This window comes from Amblyomma americanum, chromosome 8, assembly GCF_052857255.1.
Source record: "Amblyomma americanum isolate KBUSLIRL-KWMA chromosome 8, ASM5285725v1, whole genome shotgun sequence".
NCBI classification, from domain to species: Eukaryota; Metazoa; Arthropoda; class Arachnida; order Ixodida; family Ixodidae; genus Amblyomma; species Amblyomma americanum.
The window spans coordinates 23,672,585-23,692,378 of NC_135504.1; the positions used below are offsets into that span (position 1 = coordinate 23,672,585).

The window sequence follows — 19,794 nt, forward strand, 5'->3', positions numbered from 1 at the left end:
GGAGAAAGAGCTTCGCAGTTAGGGAGAAACTAGCATCACAGTACCACTTCAAGATTCCCAAGGAGTCCTCTTTTATACCGTGACATGCATCTTTATCGTACCGCCTTTTAAAAAAAATCCTCCTACTTTAACCGCTGCGTTTGGGGAGAAACTGGGAACGGAGCTTACATATTGCGGTACCTTTCGCTAGTAGCAGTTTCGACAACGACACTTTCCTGGTACAGCCGCGCATGATGCAAGCTCGGAATTGCCTGCGCCTCTGCAGACGACAAGCACGCCCCCACCGTCATTTGGCTGCAACCCGGAGTTGCTGGCTTTCCGTTCCTCGATCTCGGCGCAGACGACTTTGGGTTTTCATCACGCGGACAAACAAGGTAAGCGCCGTTGTCAAAGCTATTACTAGACAAAAGTTGCCGTAATATGCAAGCTCCATGCACAGTTTCATCCCAAGAGAGAGAGGGAAACATAAGGACGGAAATGCAGGGAGGTTAACCAGGTAATGCCCAGTAGGCTACCCTACACGTGGAGATGAGAACAAAGAGGGAAAATGAGGAAAGAAAAAGCGGCAACAAAATGAGTTTTTCATATGCCCATCGACCCGCCGCGGTGGCGCAGTGGTTAGGGTGGTGGTGAAAAGCCTTTATTTAATGAAAGAGGTGAGGCTCTTTAAAGAGCCCCGCAATAGGTGGAGTCCTTATTCCGGGACCCGAATGGTTGAAGCCGCCAGCTTAGCCCTCTTGACCAAAGCCTTTTGGGACTGAAGGTCCGAACAGCCAAGCAGGGCCGCCTCCCATTCCTCTCTGGTAGGGTTGGAATGGGGGAGAGAGCTGAGTTGCGCTGGCAAGCCCAAACCATGTGGTAGGTGTCAGCCACCTCCCCACAGTGTTTGCACCTGCCAGTGAATGCGGGATCGCAGTGTTTAGTACTGCCGAGCACAGCATTGTGTTCCTGAATAATCGGAGTAGAACGCGTTCGTTTGCTTTCCCCAGTCTTTTTTGCACGGGCTGGGTAGAGGCGATGCCTATCCTTATAATAGGATGTGATAGCTTTGAAGGAGAGTAAGTAGCTACCTTCAGGTTCCAGGTGCTCAGGAGCCAATGGGAACGCCCGGTGAATTAGTGCTCGGGCCGCCGCGTCTGCAGCTTTGTTTCCTGCTAGGCCCTGATGGCCCGGAGTCCAAACCAGGCAGCGGGGTGTAGGATCGGTATCCAGGCTGCAGTTCCTTAGTATTCGTTCAGCTAGTGGAGTTATCCAGCCAGCCTCATAATTGCGACATGCCGAACGCGAGTATGTTATTATGTGTTTGGATTTTGAATCAGAAGCAGCTAGGGCGATGGCAACCTCTTCAGCTTGTGTTGTGCCTGGGGCTCGAAAGGAAAGCCCATCCACCTGTATTTCTTGATGTATGACCGCGGCCGTGTACCACCCCCCGTGGGTAGGCCCAGCTACATCTACGTAAAAGACACCATGTTTGTTGCCATAGTGGTGCGCTAAGGCTTCCGCCCTAGCCTGACGACGACCACTATGATCCTTTTTGTCCATCTTAGTGGGGAGGGGTCGAACTCTGACGGCGCGTCTCCAGAGTTCGGGCACTCGGACCCGCTCCTGAATGTGAAAATCATGTTGGATGTGAAGGCGGGCTAGCAAGTGCCGACCCGACTTCATTTGGGCTAGCTTTGTGTATTCATTTGTGAGATGGGCTTCCTTGAGTTCCTGAAAGTGTTCACCCCTCCAAATGCAAGAAGTCTCGCATTGGAGGTGGACACAGGAAGGTCAAGTGCCCTCTTCATCATTTTGAGGAGTATTACCTCAACTTTGTCTTCGTCGTGTTTCCGCAAGTGTAGATAAGGGACCGAATAGAGGATTCGGCTGATTACGAAAGCATGGGCCAGCCGCACGACATCCCTGATTCGCAAACCCCCTCTCTTGTTGGAGACGCGACGGACTATGCGGCCTACTTGGTCTCCAACTTTGCGGAGTTTGTGCAATGTTGTGTCTACTCTTCTTTGGTTATGGATGAAGAGCCCGAGTATTCGAATCTCTTTGGCCTCGTGTATGGGGCCACTTGTTAAGGAGAGATGTATTTGGGTAGTGTCTTTAGGGGATGACCTAAGGTGCACAAATTCAGACTTGTTGGGTGCGCATTGGAGACCACAGTGCCCTGCGTAGCGATCCACTACGTGAGCGGCTGTTTGCAGGCATTCCTCCATGCGCCCTAAGTTTCCTCCTGTGGCCCAGATCGAGATATCATAGGCATGCAGCGCATGCCGTATGCCTTCGATACCATTCAACTTGTCTGGGAGATGGAGCATCGCCAAATTAAAGAGTAGGGGCGATAGCACCGCGCCTTGTGGTGTCCCCAGCATACCCATTTGATACGGACCAAATTCTTCCTCTTGGATTCTGATTAGTGGGGCTCGATCGGTCAGGAAGTCTTTGATACAGTTGAAAGTGTTGCGGCCAAAGTTGGTTTCATTGAGGTGTGTCAGTATGACGCTGTGTTTGATGTTGTCGAAGGCTCCTTTCAAGCCCAAGGCCAGGACGACTTGTCATTGTGTGGGTGTTCGACTGGTTGTATTATGTCTCTGTTGAGCTGGAGGAGTACGTCCTGTGCCGACTTATGTGGACGAAAGCCGAACATAGTGTCTGGAAATGTATTTCGTTGCTCCAAGTATTCGGAGAGCCTATCCCGCACCATGGTTTCCATCAGCTTGCCCACACACGAGGTGAGCGAGATAGGCCGAAAGTTGTCTGTGTTGATTTCCTTTCCCGCCTTGGGGATGAAGGTTGCTAGGGCTGTTCTCCAATCAAGAGGGAGCGGGTTCTCGCCCTTCCATATAGTGTTGATGTGTTTCAGAAGGGCCTCATACGCCTGGTCAGGGAGATTGGCCAGCAGTTTAACTGTGACCTTGTCCCGTCCAGGCGCAGTGCCTCTCCTCATTTTGGTCAGGGCTGCCTTGAGATCAAATAATTGGAACGGTTGGTCCAACTCAGGATTATCTTTGCATGCGTAAAGATACTCCTGACCGCGAGGGTCCTGTTTGCAGCAGACATACTTGTCCCTGAGTGTCTCTGTAAGTTGTGTTTTGCTGCCCTTGAAATTATGGAGTGCTCGTCGTAACTGGCGCTGTGTTTCGCCCCGGGTCTGCGCGGGGTCTCTGAGGCTGCGGAAAAGCCTCCAAGTGTTCTTGCCGGACATCTGTCTGGCAGCCGTATTACAGCGATCTATCCAGTTGGCGTCAGCAAGCTGCGAGGCACACTGAGCTGCTTTGTGAGTGAGATCTAGGATGTGCTTCTTGAGTATTCTGTTATGTTTCTGTCTTTTCCAACGTTTGGTTAGGCTGCGGCGGGCTTCCCAGATATGTAATAGATGGTTGTCCACTGCCGGGCAGTCTTCCGTGGTCTGTATCAGTGGTTAGGGCGCTCGGCTACTGATCCGGAGTTCCCGGGCTCGAATCCGACCGCGGCGGCCGCGTTTTTGTGGAGGCAAAACGCTAAGGCGCCCGTGTGCTGCGCGATGTCAGTGCACGTTAAATATAATAATAATAATAATAATAATTGGTTTTGGGGTAAAGGAAATGGCGCAGTATCTGTCTCATATATCGTTGGACACCTGAACCACGCCGTAAGGGAAGGGATAAAGGAGGGAGTGAAAGAAGAAAGGAAGAGAGAGGTGCCGTAGTGGAGGGCTCCGGAATAATTTCGACCACCTGGGGATCTTTAACGTGCACTGACATCGCACAGCACACGGGCGCCTTAGCGTTTTTCCTCCATAAAAACGCAGCCGCCGCGGTCGGGTTCGAGCCCGGGAACTCTGGATCAGGCCCCGCCGCGGTGGCTCAGTGGTTAGGGCGCTCGACTACTGATCCGGAGTTCCCGGGTTCGAACCCGACCGCGGCGGCTGCGTTTTTATGGAGGAAAAACGCTAAGGCGCCCGTGTGCTGTGCGATGTCAGTGCACGTTAAAGATCCCCAGGTGGTCGAAATTATTCCGAAGCCCTCCACTACGACACCTATTCTTCCTTTCTTCTTTCACTCCCTCCTTTATCCCTTCCTTACGGAGCGGTTCAGGTGTCCAACGATATATGAGACAGATACTGCGCCATTTCCTTTCCCCCAAAACCAATTATTATTATTATTACTCCGGATCAGTAGTAGAGCGCCCTAACCACTGAGCCACCGCGGCGGGTAATTCCAGGTGGTCGAAATTATTCCGGAGCCCTCCACTAGGGCACCTCATTTTTCCTTTCTTGTTTCTCTCCCTCCTTTATCCCTTTCCTTACGGCGTGGTTCAGGCGCCCAACGATATATGAGACAGATACTGCGCCATTTCCTTTCTCCAAAAAAACAATTATTATCATTATGTCCATCGACCACTATGACAAGGGTACACAGGGCGCACACTTAAAGCTTAAACTGTATAGTCGGAAACTCAGCCCCGAGTCCTTTAAGAACTTCAGTAGCGCCTTCAGCGCGTTCTTTTGTGATGAAGGTCTTGTCCAAGGCCCCAGAATCTTGGTTTCTGTAAGAAGAAGGGATCCAAGCGGTGGAGTGTATCAGCCAGCAAAGCACGGTCTCGCTCAAAACGAGGGCAGTCATAGGGTAGGTGCCCGATCGTTTCATCGCATCCGCACTGCTCACACGGGCCCAAAAGAGCCGGCGGTTGAGGCAGGTGATGCACGTCATGGGTATTTATCTGAATGCCTAATCAATCAATCAATCAATCAATCAATCAATCAATCAGTCAGTCAGTCAGTCAGTCAGTCAGTCAGTCAGTCAGTCAGTCAGTCAGTCAGTCAGTCAGTCAGTCAGTCAGTCAGTCAGTCAGTCAGTCAGTCAGTCAGTCAGTCAGTCAGTCAGTCAGTCAATGTTTATTTCACCAACAAAGTACAGGTGGTGAAAAAGGGTGGCTGAAAAAAAGTTGCTTCTTCGCAGCTGGACAAGAGCTCCGTCCACCCCTTGCGCAGCGACAGGGTGTATTGTACGTGCACTGTTTCGGCGTATATTTTTAAAGAGCTAACCTCTTTCAAGCTTGAACCCCTATACCGGTGGTTTAGCGATCAACCGTGAGGTGCTTTCTGCAAATTTGCTCGACATGACTACAGCCGTGAGAATGCACCCGTGGTAAAACACAGACGCGAAATTAAAGTTCGTTATACGTAAACTTAATCTGCGATCTGACTGCACCTTCCTAATCTGACTTTCCCGACTGCAGGCGAGGATCAATACGGAAATTAAGTCATGTACGGCGAGCTTTGTTAATGCAGCCTTAGCGTCACATGTCGCAGCTTCTCGCCTTTATACATTCGTGCTTGTCTTTGTTACAGGGTCATGATGAATGTACCTCTGACTTCCGTAATGAGCATATCCGTCGCTGTAGTCAGGTAAGTCATCTTAAAAGCAACCGCTTGCTGAAAGGAGCCATCATCAAGAGCCTGAATGCGTTCACTGCAGAACAAAGGCCTTTCCCATGACTCTCCAATTAACCCTGTCCTTTGCCAGCTGCGTCTAGCGTATGCCCCCAAACTTCTTAATTACGTCAGCCCACCTTACCATCTGCCGCCCCCTGCTGCGCTTGCGTTCAACTTGGAATCCAGTCCACTACACTTAACGACCATCGGTTATCTTGTCTTCGCAATACGTGCCCTGCCCAAGCCAATTTCTTCCTCTTGATTTCGACTAGGATGTCATCAACCCGCGTTTGTCCCCTCACCCACTGTGCCCCCTTCCTGTATCTTAACGTTACAGCTATCATTTTTCTTTCCAAAGCTTGCTGCGCTGTCCCTAACTTAAGTTGATACATTTTGTTTAGCCCCGACATTTCGGCCTCATGGGTGAGTACTAGTGAGTAATACTTAAAAAGTTAACTACTCAGTATTAGTTAACCAGCCTACTAGTTAGCACGTCTTAGCTGTATTCTGATGTTCTACACCGCTGACAATGCTGTGTCTAAAATGCGCTCTTCTAACTCAAAAAGCCGATTTTTTTTTAAATGTGTAAATTCTTAGGTGAAACACCGTGCATATTTTTCTCTTGAGAGGAATTGGTAAAAGAAAATAATTCTAAGCTACAGGTTATAAATAGCAGAAATTAAAGGAAAGCGGCATTGGTGAAGTTGGAAATGCCGAAATTTTGTTATTGAACTGTTGACACCACCGTTGCCAAACGGCCTCGATAACTAATTGTAACGAGGCACAACAGCTAAGCTGGGCGCTGTGGTTACCTCGTGATTTGTGAGTGACTATCTTCAATTACGACTCGCAAATTATGACGAAGTATCTGAGAAAAGCGCCGGTGAAGCAACTTCTTTCTCAAGTGTCTCCTACGCTGGCCTCTTATTCCTCAAACGCGGGGGCCTGATTGTTTTCCTTTCGCCATTCCACAGTTGTCTCTTCTCTAACAGAGTGTGGGCCGTACCAGAGCTTAACTGCTCCGATGTTACGTGCCCGACGTCATGCCCGCCATTGAACTGCTCCTGCGGAGAACACCATGATGGTTGTCGCTGCTGCAATATCTGCAACAAGGTACTCAAGTGGAGACCGTAAATACTATACACTTTAATAACATAGAGTTATAGCACAGCACGATCCATGGTCCGCTACCATGAACCGAGAACAGTAAGTGCAAGGGTAGCCGAGAACAGTAAGTACAAGGGGTGAAATCGAAACATCTAGCAAAAAAAAAAAAGTTTTATTCTGGATATCACAGTGACGAGAAAAGAAAACAAAGCAAAGAATCGGCAAGGTTGATTAGAAAAGACTTCTAAGTTCAATTTCTTTTTTGTACCGAACGCGTTTGAACCGGTCCGAACCGGAACGGTATGTCGCTGCGAGCCGAACCCGGCGCACAGCATGCAAGGCGTAAACCCAACCACTAGCCAGACCAGAAAAAAATTCCGGTTCGACATGCTGCAGACAAGGCATGAGTGTCACAATAAGAGCAGTTTCCTTTAGTGCGATGTCTGCACGCGGAAGACCCTCTCGTCTTTCCATTTTGATGGTGGCAATTGGCATACGATGAAACAGTGGAAAAATTGAACATTGGTTTAGGAAAAGGACATGACGCAGTAGCTGTCTCACATATCTCGGTGGGCACTCGAACTGCGCAGTAGGAGAAGTGATAAAAGAGGGAGTGAAAGAACAAACGAAGAAAGAGGTGCCGTAGTGGAGGGCTCCGGAATAACTCCGACCACCAGGGGATCTTTAACGTGCACTGACATCACACGGCACACTGGCGCATTTTGCGTTTGAAAAAAATGAAAATTGGTTGTTAGGGAAAGGAAATGACGCAGTATCTGTCTCACATATCTCGGTGGACACCTGAACCGCGCCGTAAGGGAAGATATAAAGCAGGGAGTGAAAGAAGAAAGGAAGAGGTGCTGTAGTGGAGGCCCCCGGAATAATTTCGACAACCTGGGGATCTGCAACGTGCACCGACAACGCACAGCACACGAGCGCCTTATGAAACAATGACAAATCTGGAGAAAAAGTGGATTGCAACTGGCGCAGTCATCACCCTCTTCGCTGGTCGCTGTCAACTTCTGTGACGTTGTAATCGCCAGACAAAGCCCAGTTCCACAATAATGGCCATCCCCTGTAGTGAAATGTCCGCACAAAAAAGACTACATTGGGCTTCTTCTTGTGGTTGTGATTTTCTGCGCAAGGTCCACAAGGTTCACAAGGCTCGGCTCACTTTGCTGTGTTCTCTTTTGCAGTGTGCTAACGAAGTGTGCACCATCATACCAGACGACCCGTGCTTGGAGGAACACTTCTGCCAGCTGGACAACCCTAATGAGGACTTCCATACTGGCGGCATGGGGCACTGCAAGCCGTTCCCCGAAAACGAAAACGATGATGCGGATGATGCGGATGATACGAATGATGCGGATGTGCGCTAATTTACGCAGTGACCAGATACCGCCGCTTCACGTGACTCGTGAAAGTGTGCACCATCTTCTCTGTGGACATTATTACGAACAGATTTTTTCAAATAAATCTAAAGATTGAAGATTCCACCTGCTAGCCATCTTTCTCTCCAGCATAGTTGCTACGGCCTTCCAAATTGTGGACGTCGAACGTACAGTCAGGGACAAAAGTCTCTGGACCACGTGTTCCTTAGGCGAAGCCGATAGCTCTGCAATTAGCTGGCGACTGCAGATCACACTTGTAGAGGTGTAAGCGAAAATTTTCACCTTTCACTTCCGGAATTGCGGCCTCCAGCTGCCGGCTAATAATAGAGCTATCGGCTTCGGTTGAGAGACATGTGGCCCACAGACTTTTGACCCCGACTGTGCAGCTTTTGTCAAAGTTCAGAGCCGAGGGGGTTTGCTTCTAAGCCGAGTAGTGGGGCTTCTGTTGCATTCTTGAAAGCCCTACCCGTCGGAAGGGGGGGGGGGGGGGGCAGGACCAAAAAATGTTACCTCCGGGAGATCTGGAACACTGAGGATGCATTGCGAACCATACGGCGCGGCTTGGAAGCAAATCCCCTGGGCTTTAAGATTTTGACAAAAGGTGTACGCTGTCGTGTTTTTACATGCACCAATGGGCGTATTCACTCCTGCACACTTATTGTACCTTAATGGAAGGCAGGAAAAATTTGTGGTAGCATGACCGTGTTTTCGGAATTATAATGCGCAGCTTGAGACTGGGGCATGGCCTTGTACATGCATGTCGGTCACGTCGTCTGGAACAACTGGAAGAAAATGCCCAGGCGATGTCCAGCATACTTGAGATCGATTATGTTCGCCCTTTGCGGGTTATGCCACGACTAATCTGCTTCACTTTTCCACGTACAAGGAGCGTCGAAAGTCTCCAGTCCGAAGGGTCAACTTTTCAGTTTTGCAGTGAGGTATCTACGATACCCCCGAACCTGAAAAACTGGAGGGAACACTTAAGCTCTGCTTCAAGGGTATGGCTCTATAGAGTTAAGGGGTTAACACTCACATATACTGAATTGGTCATTCTCTACTTTAAATTCATAGATCATCGGGCGTCTTCATACCTCATCTTATGCAGTGGTGCAACGGTTAAGCGATGCGCCGCTGACCTGCGATTGCAGGTGCGGTGGGCTTTGTGGGGCCCAGGTCACTCTTCCCGTGCGACCAATCATTAATTTAACTGCCACCTGCCGCGATGGGCAGTTCGCTCACTATCAGGTGGGCAGGTTGTGATGGCGCCGTAAGGTCACGTGACCTGGGTGGCCCACCTGCCTCCTAGGTTGCTTTCTGGGACCCCCTGCCAGAGTCGAGCCAATTAGTTTTCGCTCACGACGTCGGCAACGCCAACGCCGGATTTTGTGGGTAACGAGGCTTTTAACGCTGTCGCGTTAAAATCCAGACAGAGAAGCTGCTTACTACTTTCCTTCTTTACTGCTTTCATCGCACCTGGGAACCGCCGTATATCACGGCCATCAGCGCCACCTACCACAACAAGGCCGATCTAGTTCACCCGCTTTGGAATTGCCCTGATACACCCTTCTCGGGGAACGCGCCCTCAATACTGTGCGGCTGGAACCCCGGGCCAGCCCCCTCTGTTCCTGGTCTTACCCAGAGCCCACTGTGTACCACCAGTACGCCAAGAGCCTGCGGCGTGCACTAGTGATGTTCAGCATGGGCCCGGCGGGACCGCCTGTTCATAACCTTTTGGTGTGGTGGCCAAGGGACCTTTTATGACCTTTTATTATGACTAAAAAACCACAACAGACGCAGGACAGAGGGAGAAGGCAACACCAGGGTTCTGTTGTCTTCTCACTATGTCCTGCATCTGTTGCGGTTTTTTGGCCATAATGTCGCACCAACTGGCCTACAACTTTACCCAGTTAGACTATATGAAATATTTGGCCTGGCCGTAAGAGCACTTAAGACACACAACAAAACGTGCTTCGCGGCATAGAGTAGACCCTGCAGCTATCTTGACACCAACACGAGCGCAAAAGGACAATTTGATGAAGCGTTTTTCACTTCATTCATTACATGCTGTTACGTTGTAGTGAGTTCTAGAAACGTTGCAGTGCGTTCTAGAAAAGAAAAACTAGCAGAGGTTTAGCGCTTGTTAAACCTAGTGATACGAGCGAAAGCTCTGTTAAGCATGGTTAGGCATGACGTGCGCTAGTGATGTTCAGCCTGGAGCCGGCGGGACCGCCTGTTCATAACCCTTTTGTGCAGTGGCCAAAGTGCCTTTGTACACCGCATATATGAAATATTTGGCCTGGTCATAAGAGTACCGAAGACAATACAAACACCATGTGAACAAATGGTCATTATCGTGTTGCACAGATTGTGGTGTTTTGCTGTGGTTGAACTTATAACACGCACAAAAAGTGGAGCAGACTGGTTATCTTTTCAAGTGAAAACGAGGATGTCTTAAACTAGGGGCTCGTTAGGGCACACATGAAAGAAGCAAACATTATTTGAAATAATTTTAAAAATTAGTTTATGTTTTGTTTAGCGATATATTTAATAGTATAATTTCATTCAAAGAAGAAAAGAAGATATGGCACCCACAATCTTCGCATGTCGCTTGCGCTGCTCTCGTTACTGCGCAAGAGCGGCGGCTTTAATTTGCAAGGGATCAATAAATAAGGCAGCAATTACTCATTAGCATCCAGACATGCGCAGCCATGCGGCTACAACACTTAATAATAAACACTTTCGAAAAAGACTAATACTGCACCGAATAATTTCAAAAGCCGCACTTCTGCGCTACCAAAGATTCGTATTAATTGGCCCAATATTGGCCCAATATTGAAAAGGGATGGTCTCGCATTTGTCCTTTGTAAGACCAGCTTTTGCCAATACATTTCCAATATTGGGCCGATGACCTGTGCTGCTCGGTATTGCGTACATATGAAGTGTGCAAAGTAAAAGAGCGGCTCAGCAATGTGCGCACATCTATAAAAATCACTTCATATTTATTTCCACTGAAGTATCAGCTACGAAATCGGCGTGACCGCCTAACAGGAGGAGTGCAGTCCTCCCGAGCTCCCGCATCAACTGCGCTGGTTTAAATTCGTTGCCTTCTGCTCTTTGCTGGTGCTGCATTTAAATGTTTCAAGCGGAAACGTAGAACCCGATGTACTGCACAAATAGGAAAGGAAACAACTGCGCAAAACTTGATCCCACCATAGTGGAAACGCTTACAATGCCGCCAGACTGGACAACATTCGGGGCGTCAAAAGCACGGAGACGAACCCAGATGCCAGTAAAGCTGATTAGCTCCTAGCCGCTAGTAGGAGTGATTAATTTTATATACGGTCCGAGGAATGAACAAACTGTTTTTTTTAAGTATTCGTTGACATTTTCCGTTCAGACGAGGTTAGGAAGCAGCAGACGCTGTGTAACGGCGCCCGCAATTTGGACGACTGGGTATGAGGATGGCACTAGGTGTTACGAAGCTAGGGCTGACGCCTCCATAACATCGCACGGAGCCTATAAGGAAAGACGCGTGATAGGAATCATGCAGTGGGCGGTCACCTGGACGGTACGACTTGTAATTTCCTAACCTGTTTATGCGTCCTAATTATCATCTATTCCGTAGTCACATGAATTATCAGCTTCCTAAATCTGAACATGAAAACCTAAACCCGAGCCGGAACACGCCGGGAAGCCGCCTGAAAACGCCATCTTTGGAGTCACGTCCCGCGGCGGTGGCTCAGTGGTTAGGGCGCTCGACTACTGAGCCGGAGTTCCCGGGTTCGAACCCGACCGCGGCGGCTGCGTTTTTATGGAGGAAAAACGCTAAGGCGCCCGTGTGCTGTGCGATGTCAGTGCACGTTAAAGATCCCCAGGTGGTCGAAATTATTCCGGAGCCCTCCACTACGGACCTATTTGTTCCTCTCTTCTTTCACTCCCTCCTTTATCCCTTCCCTTACGGCGCGGTTCAGGTGTCCAACGATATATGAGACAGATACTGCGCCATTTCCTTTCCACCAAAAACCAATTATTATTATTATTATTGGAGTCACGAAACCAAAAAAAATGGCAGCAGCTTAACTTGGTAATAATAATAATAATAAAAATTGGTTTTGGGGGGAAAGGAAATGGCGCAGTATCTGTCTCATATATCGTTGGACACCTGAACCGCGCCGTAAAGGAAGGTATAAAGGAGGCAGTGAAAGAAGAAAGGAAGAAAGAGTTGCCGCAGTGGAGGGCTCCGGAATAATTCTCTGGAACTCGACGGAAAGCTTCTGCACGCATGGTAACTCATCACGTGGCTTCACATCACCCCATCGGACGTTCTTAAGGTCAAAGGTCAAACCAAAGGGTCACCCAATGTCAAAGGTCAAGGGTTTGAAACCATAACTGTACCACATATGGTCATACACGGCTATCCTTGGTCAGACTGAAGGTCGTTCAAGGTTGTTGTGCTGCCTGCCCGAAGATTGGTTTACCTAGCGTGGTGAAGTTTTTCGCTTAAAAAAATAGCCGTATTCAAGTAAGGAACTTAAGAAACACAGTGCGATTTGCCCATATTAAGTGAAATGGCTTCATTGGAAATAGGTCCGGTAAAGATGAGTAATGGGTTATCCCGTTTCTTCATTTTTAGTTGTATTTTGTACTGCAAACCACCACTGCATACAAACACAACTAAATTTATCACACGAAAAACATTGGCAGCTTGTTTAGCAGCTGTTTATCGGAGAGAGCGCCTGAAATTTCACGTTACTAAAAAAAAAAAGAAAAATAGCCAGCCAAGGAACTACAGACTGTACGAGACAATGTGCAAGCCTGACTTTTTATATATTTACAGTTTTAAGGAGAACCTCTCTTTTTTTCCTTTGCACGAGAAAAAAGCTCTATCGTTTGAAGAGTATTGTGAGTAAAGACGGCCCAATTTTTATTAGCGAGCACAACAGGGTTCTTCTACAGAAGGACAGCTGCGAATGACGCATTCAGCTGAACTTTCACAGCACCCAAAAGAGAGTAAGCATTGGTTTAGCTCCGAAGATACAGGAGAGGTAAGGTGCCTCTTGATTATAAAAGTATTGTGCTTTAGTTACACTTTAGCCTTGAGAGAACCATGCGCCGGAAGTCCGATTAACTCAGGCGCTCGGATGTACCTAAGCCAACATGCCACACATGAAGGGATAACATAATTAATGAAGCATTCGGAGCAGGATAAATTTTAGGCTTACTAGTTCACTCAGAGCGTCGCCTAAACCTTTGAAATATTCACCGATCCTACAGTGATTGATAGGACAAAGAACTTCGAAATGAGCTAGTTTGAAATCAGCAATATAGGATAGTTACGAACACTAAGGTTCCTTGATAGAACTCTTATACATTCGACCTCCTGTCAGCCTGAACACTTGCAGAGTTGTGGCCATGCGCGACACGATTACAGCTGCGACAGAATATCTGTGGCAAGACACTGAGTCGCCTAAGAACTTCGTTATTCGCAAAATTATTCGGTGATTTCCCGACCACTTCCTATTCTTTCTTGCCTCGTCGCAGTCAAAGGATGAATCAAAAGATCTAGCTCACGTACAGCGATCGTTGTGAGTGCAGACCTTGCTAAACACGCCGCGCTATGGACACATCGCTCCTCTCTGAGGATTTGATCCTCGGCGCTTGGCCAGATAGTTTTAGAACTGTAAAGGCAACGCGAGCGCTCTCACGCTTTTTGAGCGACACGGACCTTGTCTCGCGTTTGTGATGTCAGAAAGTGTGCCTTGTTTTTTTTAAAGTAGTTTTTCATCTGCCTCCTCCCATCATCATCGTCCCCCATCGTGACCTTCTTTTATCTCCTCTTCCCGTCCCCCAGAGCAGAGTAGCAGGCCAGATATTTATTTTTCAGGACAACCTCTCTGCCTTTCTTATCAATAAACCCTCTCTCTTGTCACAGGTTGGGGATGCAGGTTGCTCTGGTTTCAGGAGTGGTCATCTTCATCGCTGTCGTCAGGTAAGTCATCGTAATAGCCAGCCGTTGCCTGAGGCGAATCAATAATTTTAAGTTGCAGTTTAGGCATACCAGAAAATAAAGCAAAGCGACTATGGCAAAGTAGCACATAAGACAAAATTTGCATCATTAAAATCTTGGCGCCCTCATTGCTAGACGGTTTTTATTGCTAATGATGACGTGGCACTACAATCACGCAATGTATGAGGCAGGGTCTTTCACCAAGCAACCCTGCTTCATGCCTTGCCTGGACGCAGGGACTGTACCATCGTCCTCTACTGGACTTCATCAAATCAGCTGGCCTTTTTCCGTTCATTTAATCACCGATACATATTTCATCACACCTTCACCCAATATTGACGCCCTGCGGCAATATATTTCGCTTTAAAAAAAAAGAGGAGTCGTGTGTGCGATCTTGCATTTCGTCATCGTCTTTTTTTCGTGCTGAATTTGGCAAACATGCACTGCCGAATGGTCTCAAATGCTACTGGTGACGTGGCACAGCACCTAATCTGGGCGTTGAGACGGTCTCCGGATTTTCTGACGTCCATTTTCGTTTTTTTTTACTCGTGTATTACAGCGAAGGATTTTTGAAAGGCGCCCGTGAAGCAATTTATAAACTGCGCACTACACGGGCATCTTACTCCTGAAAAAAGAGCTCTCTTTTCGAGAAACAGAAAATTTTCTGTTGTCACAACAGATCTTCCTGTCGTATTTTGGAACCTGACAGCAGAAATTCTTGTAGTAACAACAGGACTTTCTGTAGAATACAGATTAATCTCCTGTCGTAAAGACGGAGTCAGATTTGTCGCAACAGGACAACTTCGCTATACTACTGAAAAATCTGTCGTAACGACAGGACGACAAAAATTTCTGTTGTATTTTGGGACCGGTTCTGTCGTATTTTTCGACTGAGAGACTTTTATTTTTATTTTTATTTTTATTTTTCGTTCTTCTGTTGTCTTGCTTGTAGTAGCGTGTCGGCAACATGGCTCCCTCGCTGCGATGAGTACGTCTGCGACAAAGCAATGTGCCCGTCACGAAAGAGCTGCCGTTGCGGAGTCCACTTAGATCACTGCGGCTGCTGCAAATACTGCTACAAGGTACGCAAGCGGAGGTCGAAATATTGCCCACTTCATTGGAACATCTTGTCATTGTGTGGATTTCTTGTGTCATGTGGCCCTGGAGCCATGCTTCCAAGTCATTTAAAGGGGCTGTGAAGGGGGCTCTAATAAAGTTGCGGCACGCCTGCGATATTGAAGCACGCCGCTTCACGAATAGTGTCCAGCAAGGATTTTTAAATGCGCTTTGTAGAAGCTGAGTTATCTGTAGTTAAAATTTGAATTTCAGTGTTTTCGCACCTTTCTCTCTCCTCTCGTCACTTTTGCACGCTGGAAGGTAGGCGCTGCACCGCCGACCCCCCTCTGGGAGCGGAGCTTCCCGGCCCGCCGGAGCTAATTGGCTTATTGGCCGCGGCCACGGTAGCTGCCTGACGTCTGAAAGAATCTAACCAATGGCCACCTCTCACCTTGTCTACGCAGATTCGGGGGGCGGAGGAGGGCGCGAGCATGAAAAAGTCGCCGGGAAGGGCTCGCCAACTTTGACGCCTGATTGTGGGTCGTGTGCTGCGTGTAGAAGACTATAATTTGCCTCTGGTTTTCGTGGCAAATCAGTGCAGTGATTAAATGAGTTAATGTGCTCAACCTCGGAAGGTGTTTCAGAACCCTTTTAATGTGCACAGGCTACGCGCATTTCCTATCCAGATAAACATACAAGCTATAAGTATAAAGATGCTGCTGGTTCTAATGGAAACGTCATACGCAGGTGTTAAAGGGAGCTGGCACATGTAGAATACTGATGTGAAGAAGAGTTAGCACCTCACCTTTGTTCCCCGTAAGGCACATACATAACCTGAATTAGCTGAATTGAGTGAAATGAGAGCAAAAAAAGAAAAGCGAACTCAAGGCCAGAGGTTGAAAAGGCTGCCAGGTATATGCTGCCCTATATGATGGTAGTCCACAAGGTCACGTGTAGATATGTCTATAACATCAGTCGTTCAATTTACAGATGCCATTCTCTTACTGTGCGTACTTCATTTTTACATCAGAGTATCTCACATACCTGAAATCACATAGAAGTAAACGTCGTACAAAATGAATGAAGTTTAAAACTGTGTTCATCTTTTAGATTTTAGCATCAATAGACTGACGATTTCAATATTTAGGCCGTTAATCTAAATGTCCCTTGTTTTATAGAAGAGCAGGCTAATTCTGGATATTGCGTGCGTACGTGCAAGTACATTATTCGCTGTTATTCGGTAGTTGACGTGTTATGAGCAACTTGAAAAAATTTTGCCAAATGAGCGCCTTACAAGCGGATGTTGCCACAAGGAAAGTTTGAGCTTTCTTACGATTACTGAAAAAAAAAAATACGCGTTGGCCTAGCTCTCCGCTTGCAGTCACTGTTCTGTTGCCGACAAAGCTATCTGTACACGGCTCATGCTTGAAGTGCACAAAGCTGCAGTGCTGCAAGTTAGCGACCGCATAGGCGGATGGGTGCGACGGACCCCTCCAGTCAGTAATAATAATAATAATAATAATAATAATAATAATAATAATAATAATAATAATAATAATAATAATAATAATAATAATAATAATAATAATAATAATAATAATAATTGGTTTTTGGGGGAAAGGAAATGGCGCAGTATCTGTCCCATATATCCTTGCACACCTGAACCGTGCCGTAAGGGAAGGGATAAAGGAGGGAGTGAAAGAAGAAAGGAAGAAAGAGGTGCCGCAGTGGAGGGCTCCAGAATAATTTCGACCACCTGGGGATCTTTAACGTGCACTGACATCGTACAGCACACGGGCGCCCTAGCGTTTTGTCTCCATAAGGCGCCCGTGTGCTGTACGATGTCAGTGCACGTTAAAGATCCCCAGGTGGTCGAAATTATTCCAGAGCCCTCCACTACGGCGCCCTCCACTAGTTAGGCGCGCGGTTGAAGATTGAGCCCGGTGCCGCTAGCCTGTTAAGATGCGACGAAAGCAGCCGATTGTCATATCCTGCCTGCTTATGATCATTTGGTGATGGCACAATCTCGATGGCATGAGCTTGAAATTCGCCATGACCACAGCTCTCACAGAAGTAGTTTATGCACGCCGTCTTTGCAGTGCCAACACTGAGCGGGAACACATGAATTACAGAGGAGTTCTGTAATTTAGGAACCTTAGGGGGAGATATTCGATACCAGGAAAGTAGAACTTGTACCCCAAGAACACGCTAAAATAGCCAGTATTGTCGGTGTCACTTCAGTCCTGAACCGCGCTGATCTGCAATGCATCAAACTGTTCGGCGCCGATCGTTACAGCGCGAAGGAAATTTACGAAACTGTGTGCCAATGCGCTGACACGCATTGCGAAATGATGCAGAATGGGGTTCTCGTTGTTGTTGTTTTCTTTTCGCTCTTCCGCAGCTCACTAAGCGCTATGCTGCGAGGGGAGTCTGCTACTTGAACCTCCATTGGCGATTTCTCGCTTTCGCCGCCAGGTGCCGCATGGATTGGTTACTTGGCGAACAATGGCAGAAAGAAAGAACTCATGATAGGCAGTTACGTCACATTTTTTGAAGCCGGCTCTTTCCTGCTCTACCCCCCCCCCCCCCCCCTACTTGGCCGCCGTCTCAGCGCGCTTGCGCATGCGCAGCAGACAGTGCAGCATACGACGCCGCTGCGTCCAGCGTTACCATTGGCTGCGCCGTCGGCCAGACTCCCAGTAGCCCTTGTGAAAGCACGTGACTTCCGGCAGACTTTTTGGCGTGCAACTCTGAAAGCGAGGGCCTCTCCTGAGCATTCTTTTCTCCATGTGTCAAATAGTGTCCCTCTTCTTGTTTCTCCGATTTGCTGTTTAAGATGAGTGGCTGCTAAGGCTGTGTTGCCTTTGTTCTGCGCTGCTTTGCAGTGTCCTAAAGAAGAGTGCAACCCGGTCTTCAACCACCTGTGCTCGCCAGGATTCTACTGCGAGTTGGACGACAACATCAGAAGCTTCGCGGCTGGCGGCATGGGTCACTGCAGGCCACATGACGACTCCGGCGCTTTTCCTAAACGTCAGAAATTTCCTAGACGTCCCCGAAGTTTATCCAATCACACAGCGACCAAATATAGTGATTCGTATGCGGTCATCTGAAGTGCATGCACATTATTCTCCGCAGGCAACATTAGGAACTACTTGCGGTGGCAATAAAGCTACAGATCACTGGTTCTGTCTGCTCTAGGTATTTCTCGCCAGCTATAGTTGCTGCGAGATTCTAGCTTTATTTTCAGATTTATTTTGTTTAGACTCGATCGCATAAAACAGCTACACAGGGAAGCGGTGGCAAAACAATCCAAAAGCATAAAGCGAACGAAACCAAACAAAACTAAAACAGCAATGTGACACCAGCCTCAAATGGGCAAACAAGAACAAAGTGACAAAAAGTAAAAAAGAAAACGAAATGCGGATTGAAATAACATGGTAATCCAGAACAAATTACTATATAAGAGACGGCACGGTGAATTATGAAATGGAACAGGATCTGTAAGTTGACCGGAGTCTTTTGAAGGGTGAATCAGTAAAGAAGCAAGAAAAGCACGAAAACAAACAACACAAGGCAACTGTGGTGGTAAGCTAATACAGGCTACTAAATGAAAGTTCACGCAATGAATTGTAAAAAAAAGAAAAGGGCCTGTATTTCCCACGATTTATTGGAGAAAGCTGTTCCATTCAGCTAATGTTCGCGGGATGAATGAATAAAAAGCAAGAGTTATAGCTCGCACAAGCGACAATACGAACTTTTGTGAGCGGTACAAAATGGACGAGTGATAATTTGACGATTTAGCTTTGGATTATGACTGATTTTATCAAACAGACTGAGTCGAGATACTTTTCAGCGGTGCTCAAGAAGTGGAAGTGATAGTTTTTTTTTTCATTTTAGTGGTAGCGCGGCCTGTTCGGCTACAGTCGGATAAGATGAAGCTTGCCGAGGTAGTCTGTATTACTTAGAAAAAAGATGCGCCAGTATTCCAGGGTTTTCTTATTGCTGAATTATATTCTAAATTATGCCTAAATAACATCTTTTAAACTGTTAGTTTGACAGCGATAGGTGCATTAAAAAAGATCGGACGAAGATAGTCCAGAGTGCGGTTCGGGCTGCTAATAACGCAGTTTATAATGTACTTCTAAGCAATGTTAGATGTTATGTGCAAGCCTACATACATATAGCCTGAAAGGGGTTACAGGTAGCGTCATTGACAACAGTCTTTGCAAGGATAGAATTAGTACGTGACACACGTAAAACCTTGCATTTGGTAATATTGAAATGCATTAGCTATGCTTCATATCAATGGGAAAAACTGTTCATGTTATTTTGTAGCAACTAAAGGTAAGTGTTATTAGTGATTTTAGGGTAAATAACGCAGTCATCGGCGAATAAGTCAATAGTAGAGACGACAGGGTTAGGCAGGTCATCAAAATAACGTAGGGATAGAAGAGGACCTAACATCGAGGATTGCGATACACCCAATCTCACAGCCACAAGTATGGAGTTGACATTATTTGCAGAGACAAACAGACTATGTTTATTTTTTTTTAAAAATGCGCTGTCCATGTTAATAACTTGTTGTGCATGTTCAGAGTCTGAAGCTTGATTATTAAGAGGTTGTGGTCCTTCATTTTGTCAAATATCATTGCAAAATCAAAGAAAAAGCAGTTAGCCTTAGAATGGTGCTCGAGATTTAGGTCCAAAAAAGTGTAATGTGTAAGTGATAGCAACTGCGTCTCCCACGAGACTATTTCCGAAAGCTGTGCTGCGCTGCAGTGGAAAAAAGAGCTGAATACAAGAAAATTTTCTATTTGATAAAA

At 47.2% G+C, this 19,794-nt stretch overlaps 3 protein-coding genes across 3 annotated transcripts in view; 2 read left to right on the forward strand and 1 right to left on the reverse strand.

The window, feature by feature from the left end:
• The window catches only part of LOC144101118 (lysosomal alpha-mannosidase-like), a 138,249-nt gene that overhangs the window by 82,286 nt on the left and 36,169 nt on the right, over positions 1-19,794 (reverse strand). The window lies entirely within an intron of this gene.
• Positions 241-7,972, forward strand: LOC144100138 (uncharacterized). Its single transcript, XM_077633168.1, has 4 exons — positions 241-374; positions 5,327-5,383; positions 6,403-6,523; positions 7,714-7,972. Exons 2-4 carry the CDS (start codon positions 5,331-5,333, stop codon positions 7,894-7,896), a joined length of 357 nt encoding a protein of 118 aa, XP_077489294.1. The 5' UTR covers positions 241-374; positions 5,327-5,330; the 3' UTR covers positions 7,897-7,972.
• LOC144100139 (uncharacterized) lies at positions 12,865-18,157 on the forward strand. Its single transcript, XM_077633169.1, has 4 exons — positions 12,865-12,953; positions 13,841-13,897; positions 14,868-14,997; positions 17,857-18,157. The coding sequence occupies exons 2-4, from the start codon at positions 13,848-13,850 to the stop codon at positions 18,079-18,081; spliced, it is 405 nt and encodes a 134-aa protein (XP_077489295.1). The 5' UTR covers positions 12,865-12,953; positions 13,841-13,847; the 3' UTR covers positions 18,082-18,157.

Excerpts from the sequence above, each read along its gene's own strand:
- LOC144100138 (XM_077633168.1), top strand. The coding sequence starts at position 5,331 with ATGATGAATGTACCTCTGACTTCCGTAATGAGCATATCCGTCGCTGTA. Across the intron at positions 5,384-6,402 it reads ATATCCGTCGCTGTAGTCAG|AGTGTGGGCCGTACCAGAGC; the intron begins GTAAGTCATCTT and ends CTTCTCTAACAG. Across the intron at positions 6,524-7,713 it reads GCTGCAATATCTGCAACAAG|TGTGCTAACGAAGTGTGCAC; the intron begins GTACTCAAGTGG and ends TCTCTTTTGCAG.
- LOC144100139 (XM_077633169.1), top strand. The coding sequence starts at position 13,848 with ATGCAGGTTGCTCTGGTTTCAGGAGTGGTCATCTTCATCGCTGTCGTC. Across the intron at positions 13,898-14,867 it reads ATCTTCATCGCTGTCGTCAG|TAGCGTGTCGGCAACATGGC; the intron begins GTAAGTCATCGT and ends TCTTGCTTGTAG. Across the intron at positions 14,998-17,856 it reads GCTGCAAATACTGCTACAAG|TGTCCTAAAGAAGAGTGCAA; the intron begins GTACGCAAGCGG and ends GCTGCTTTGCAG.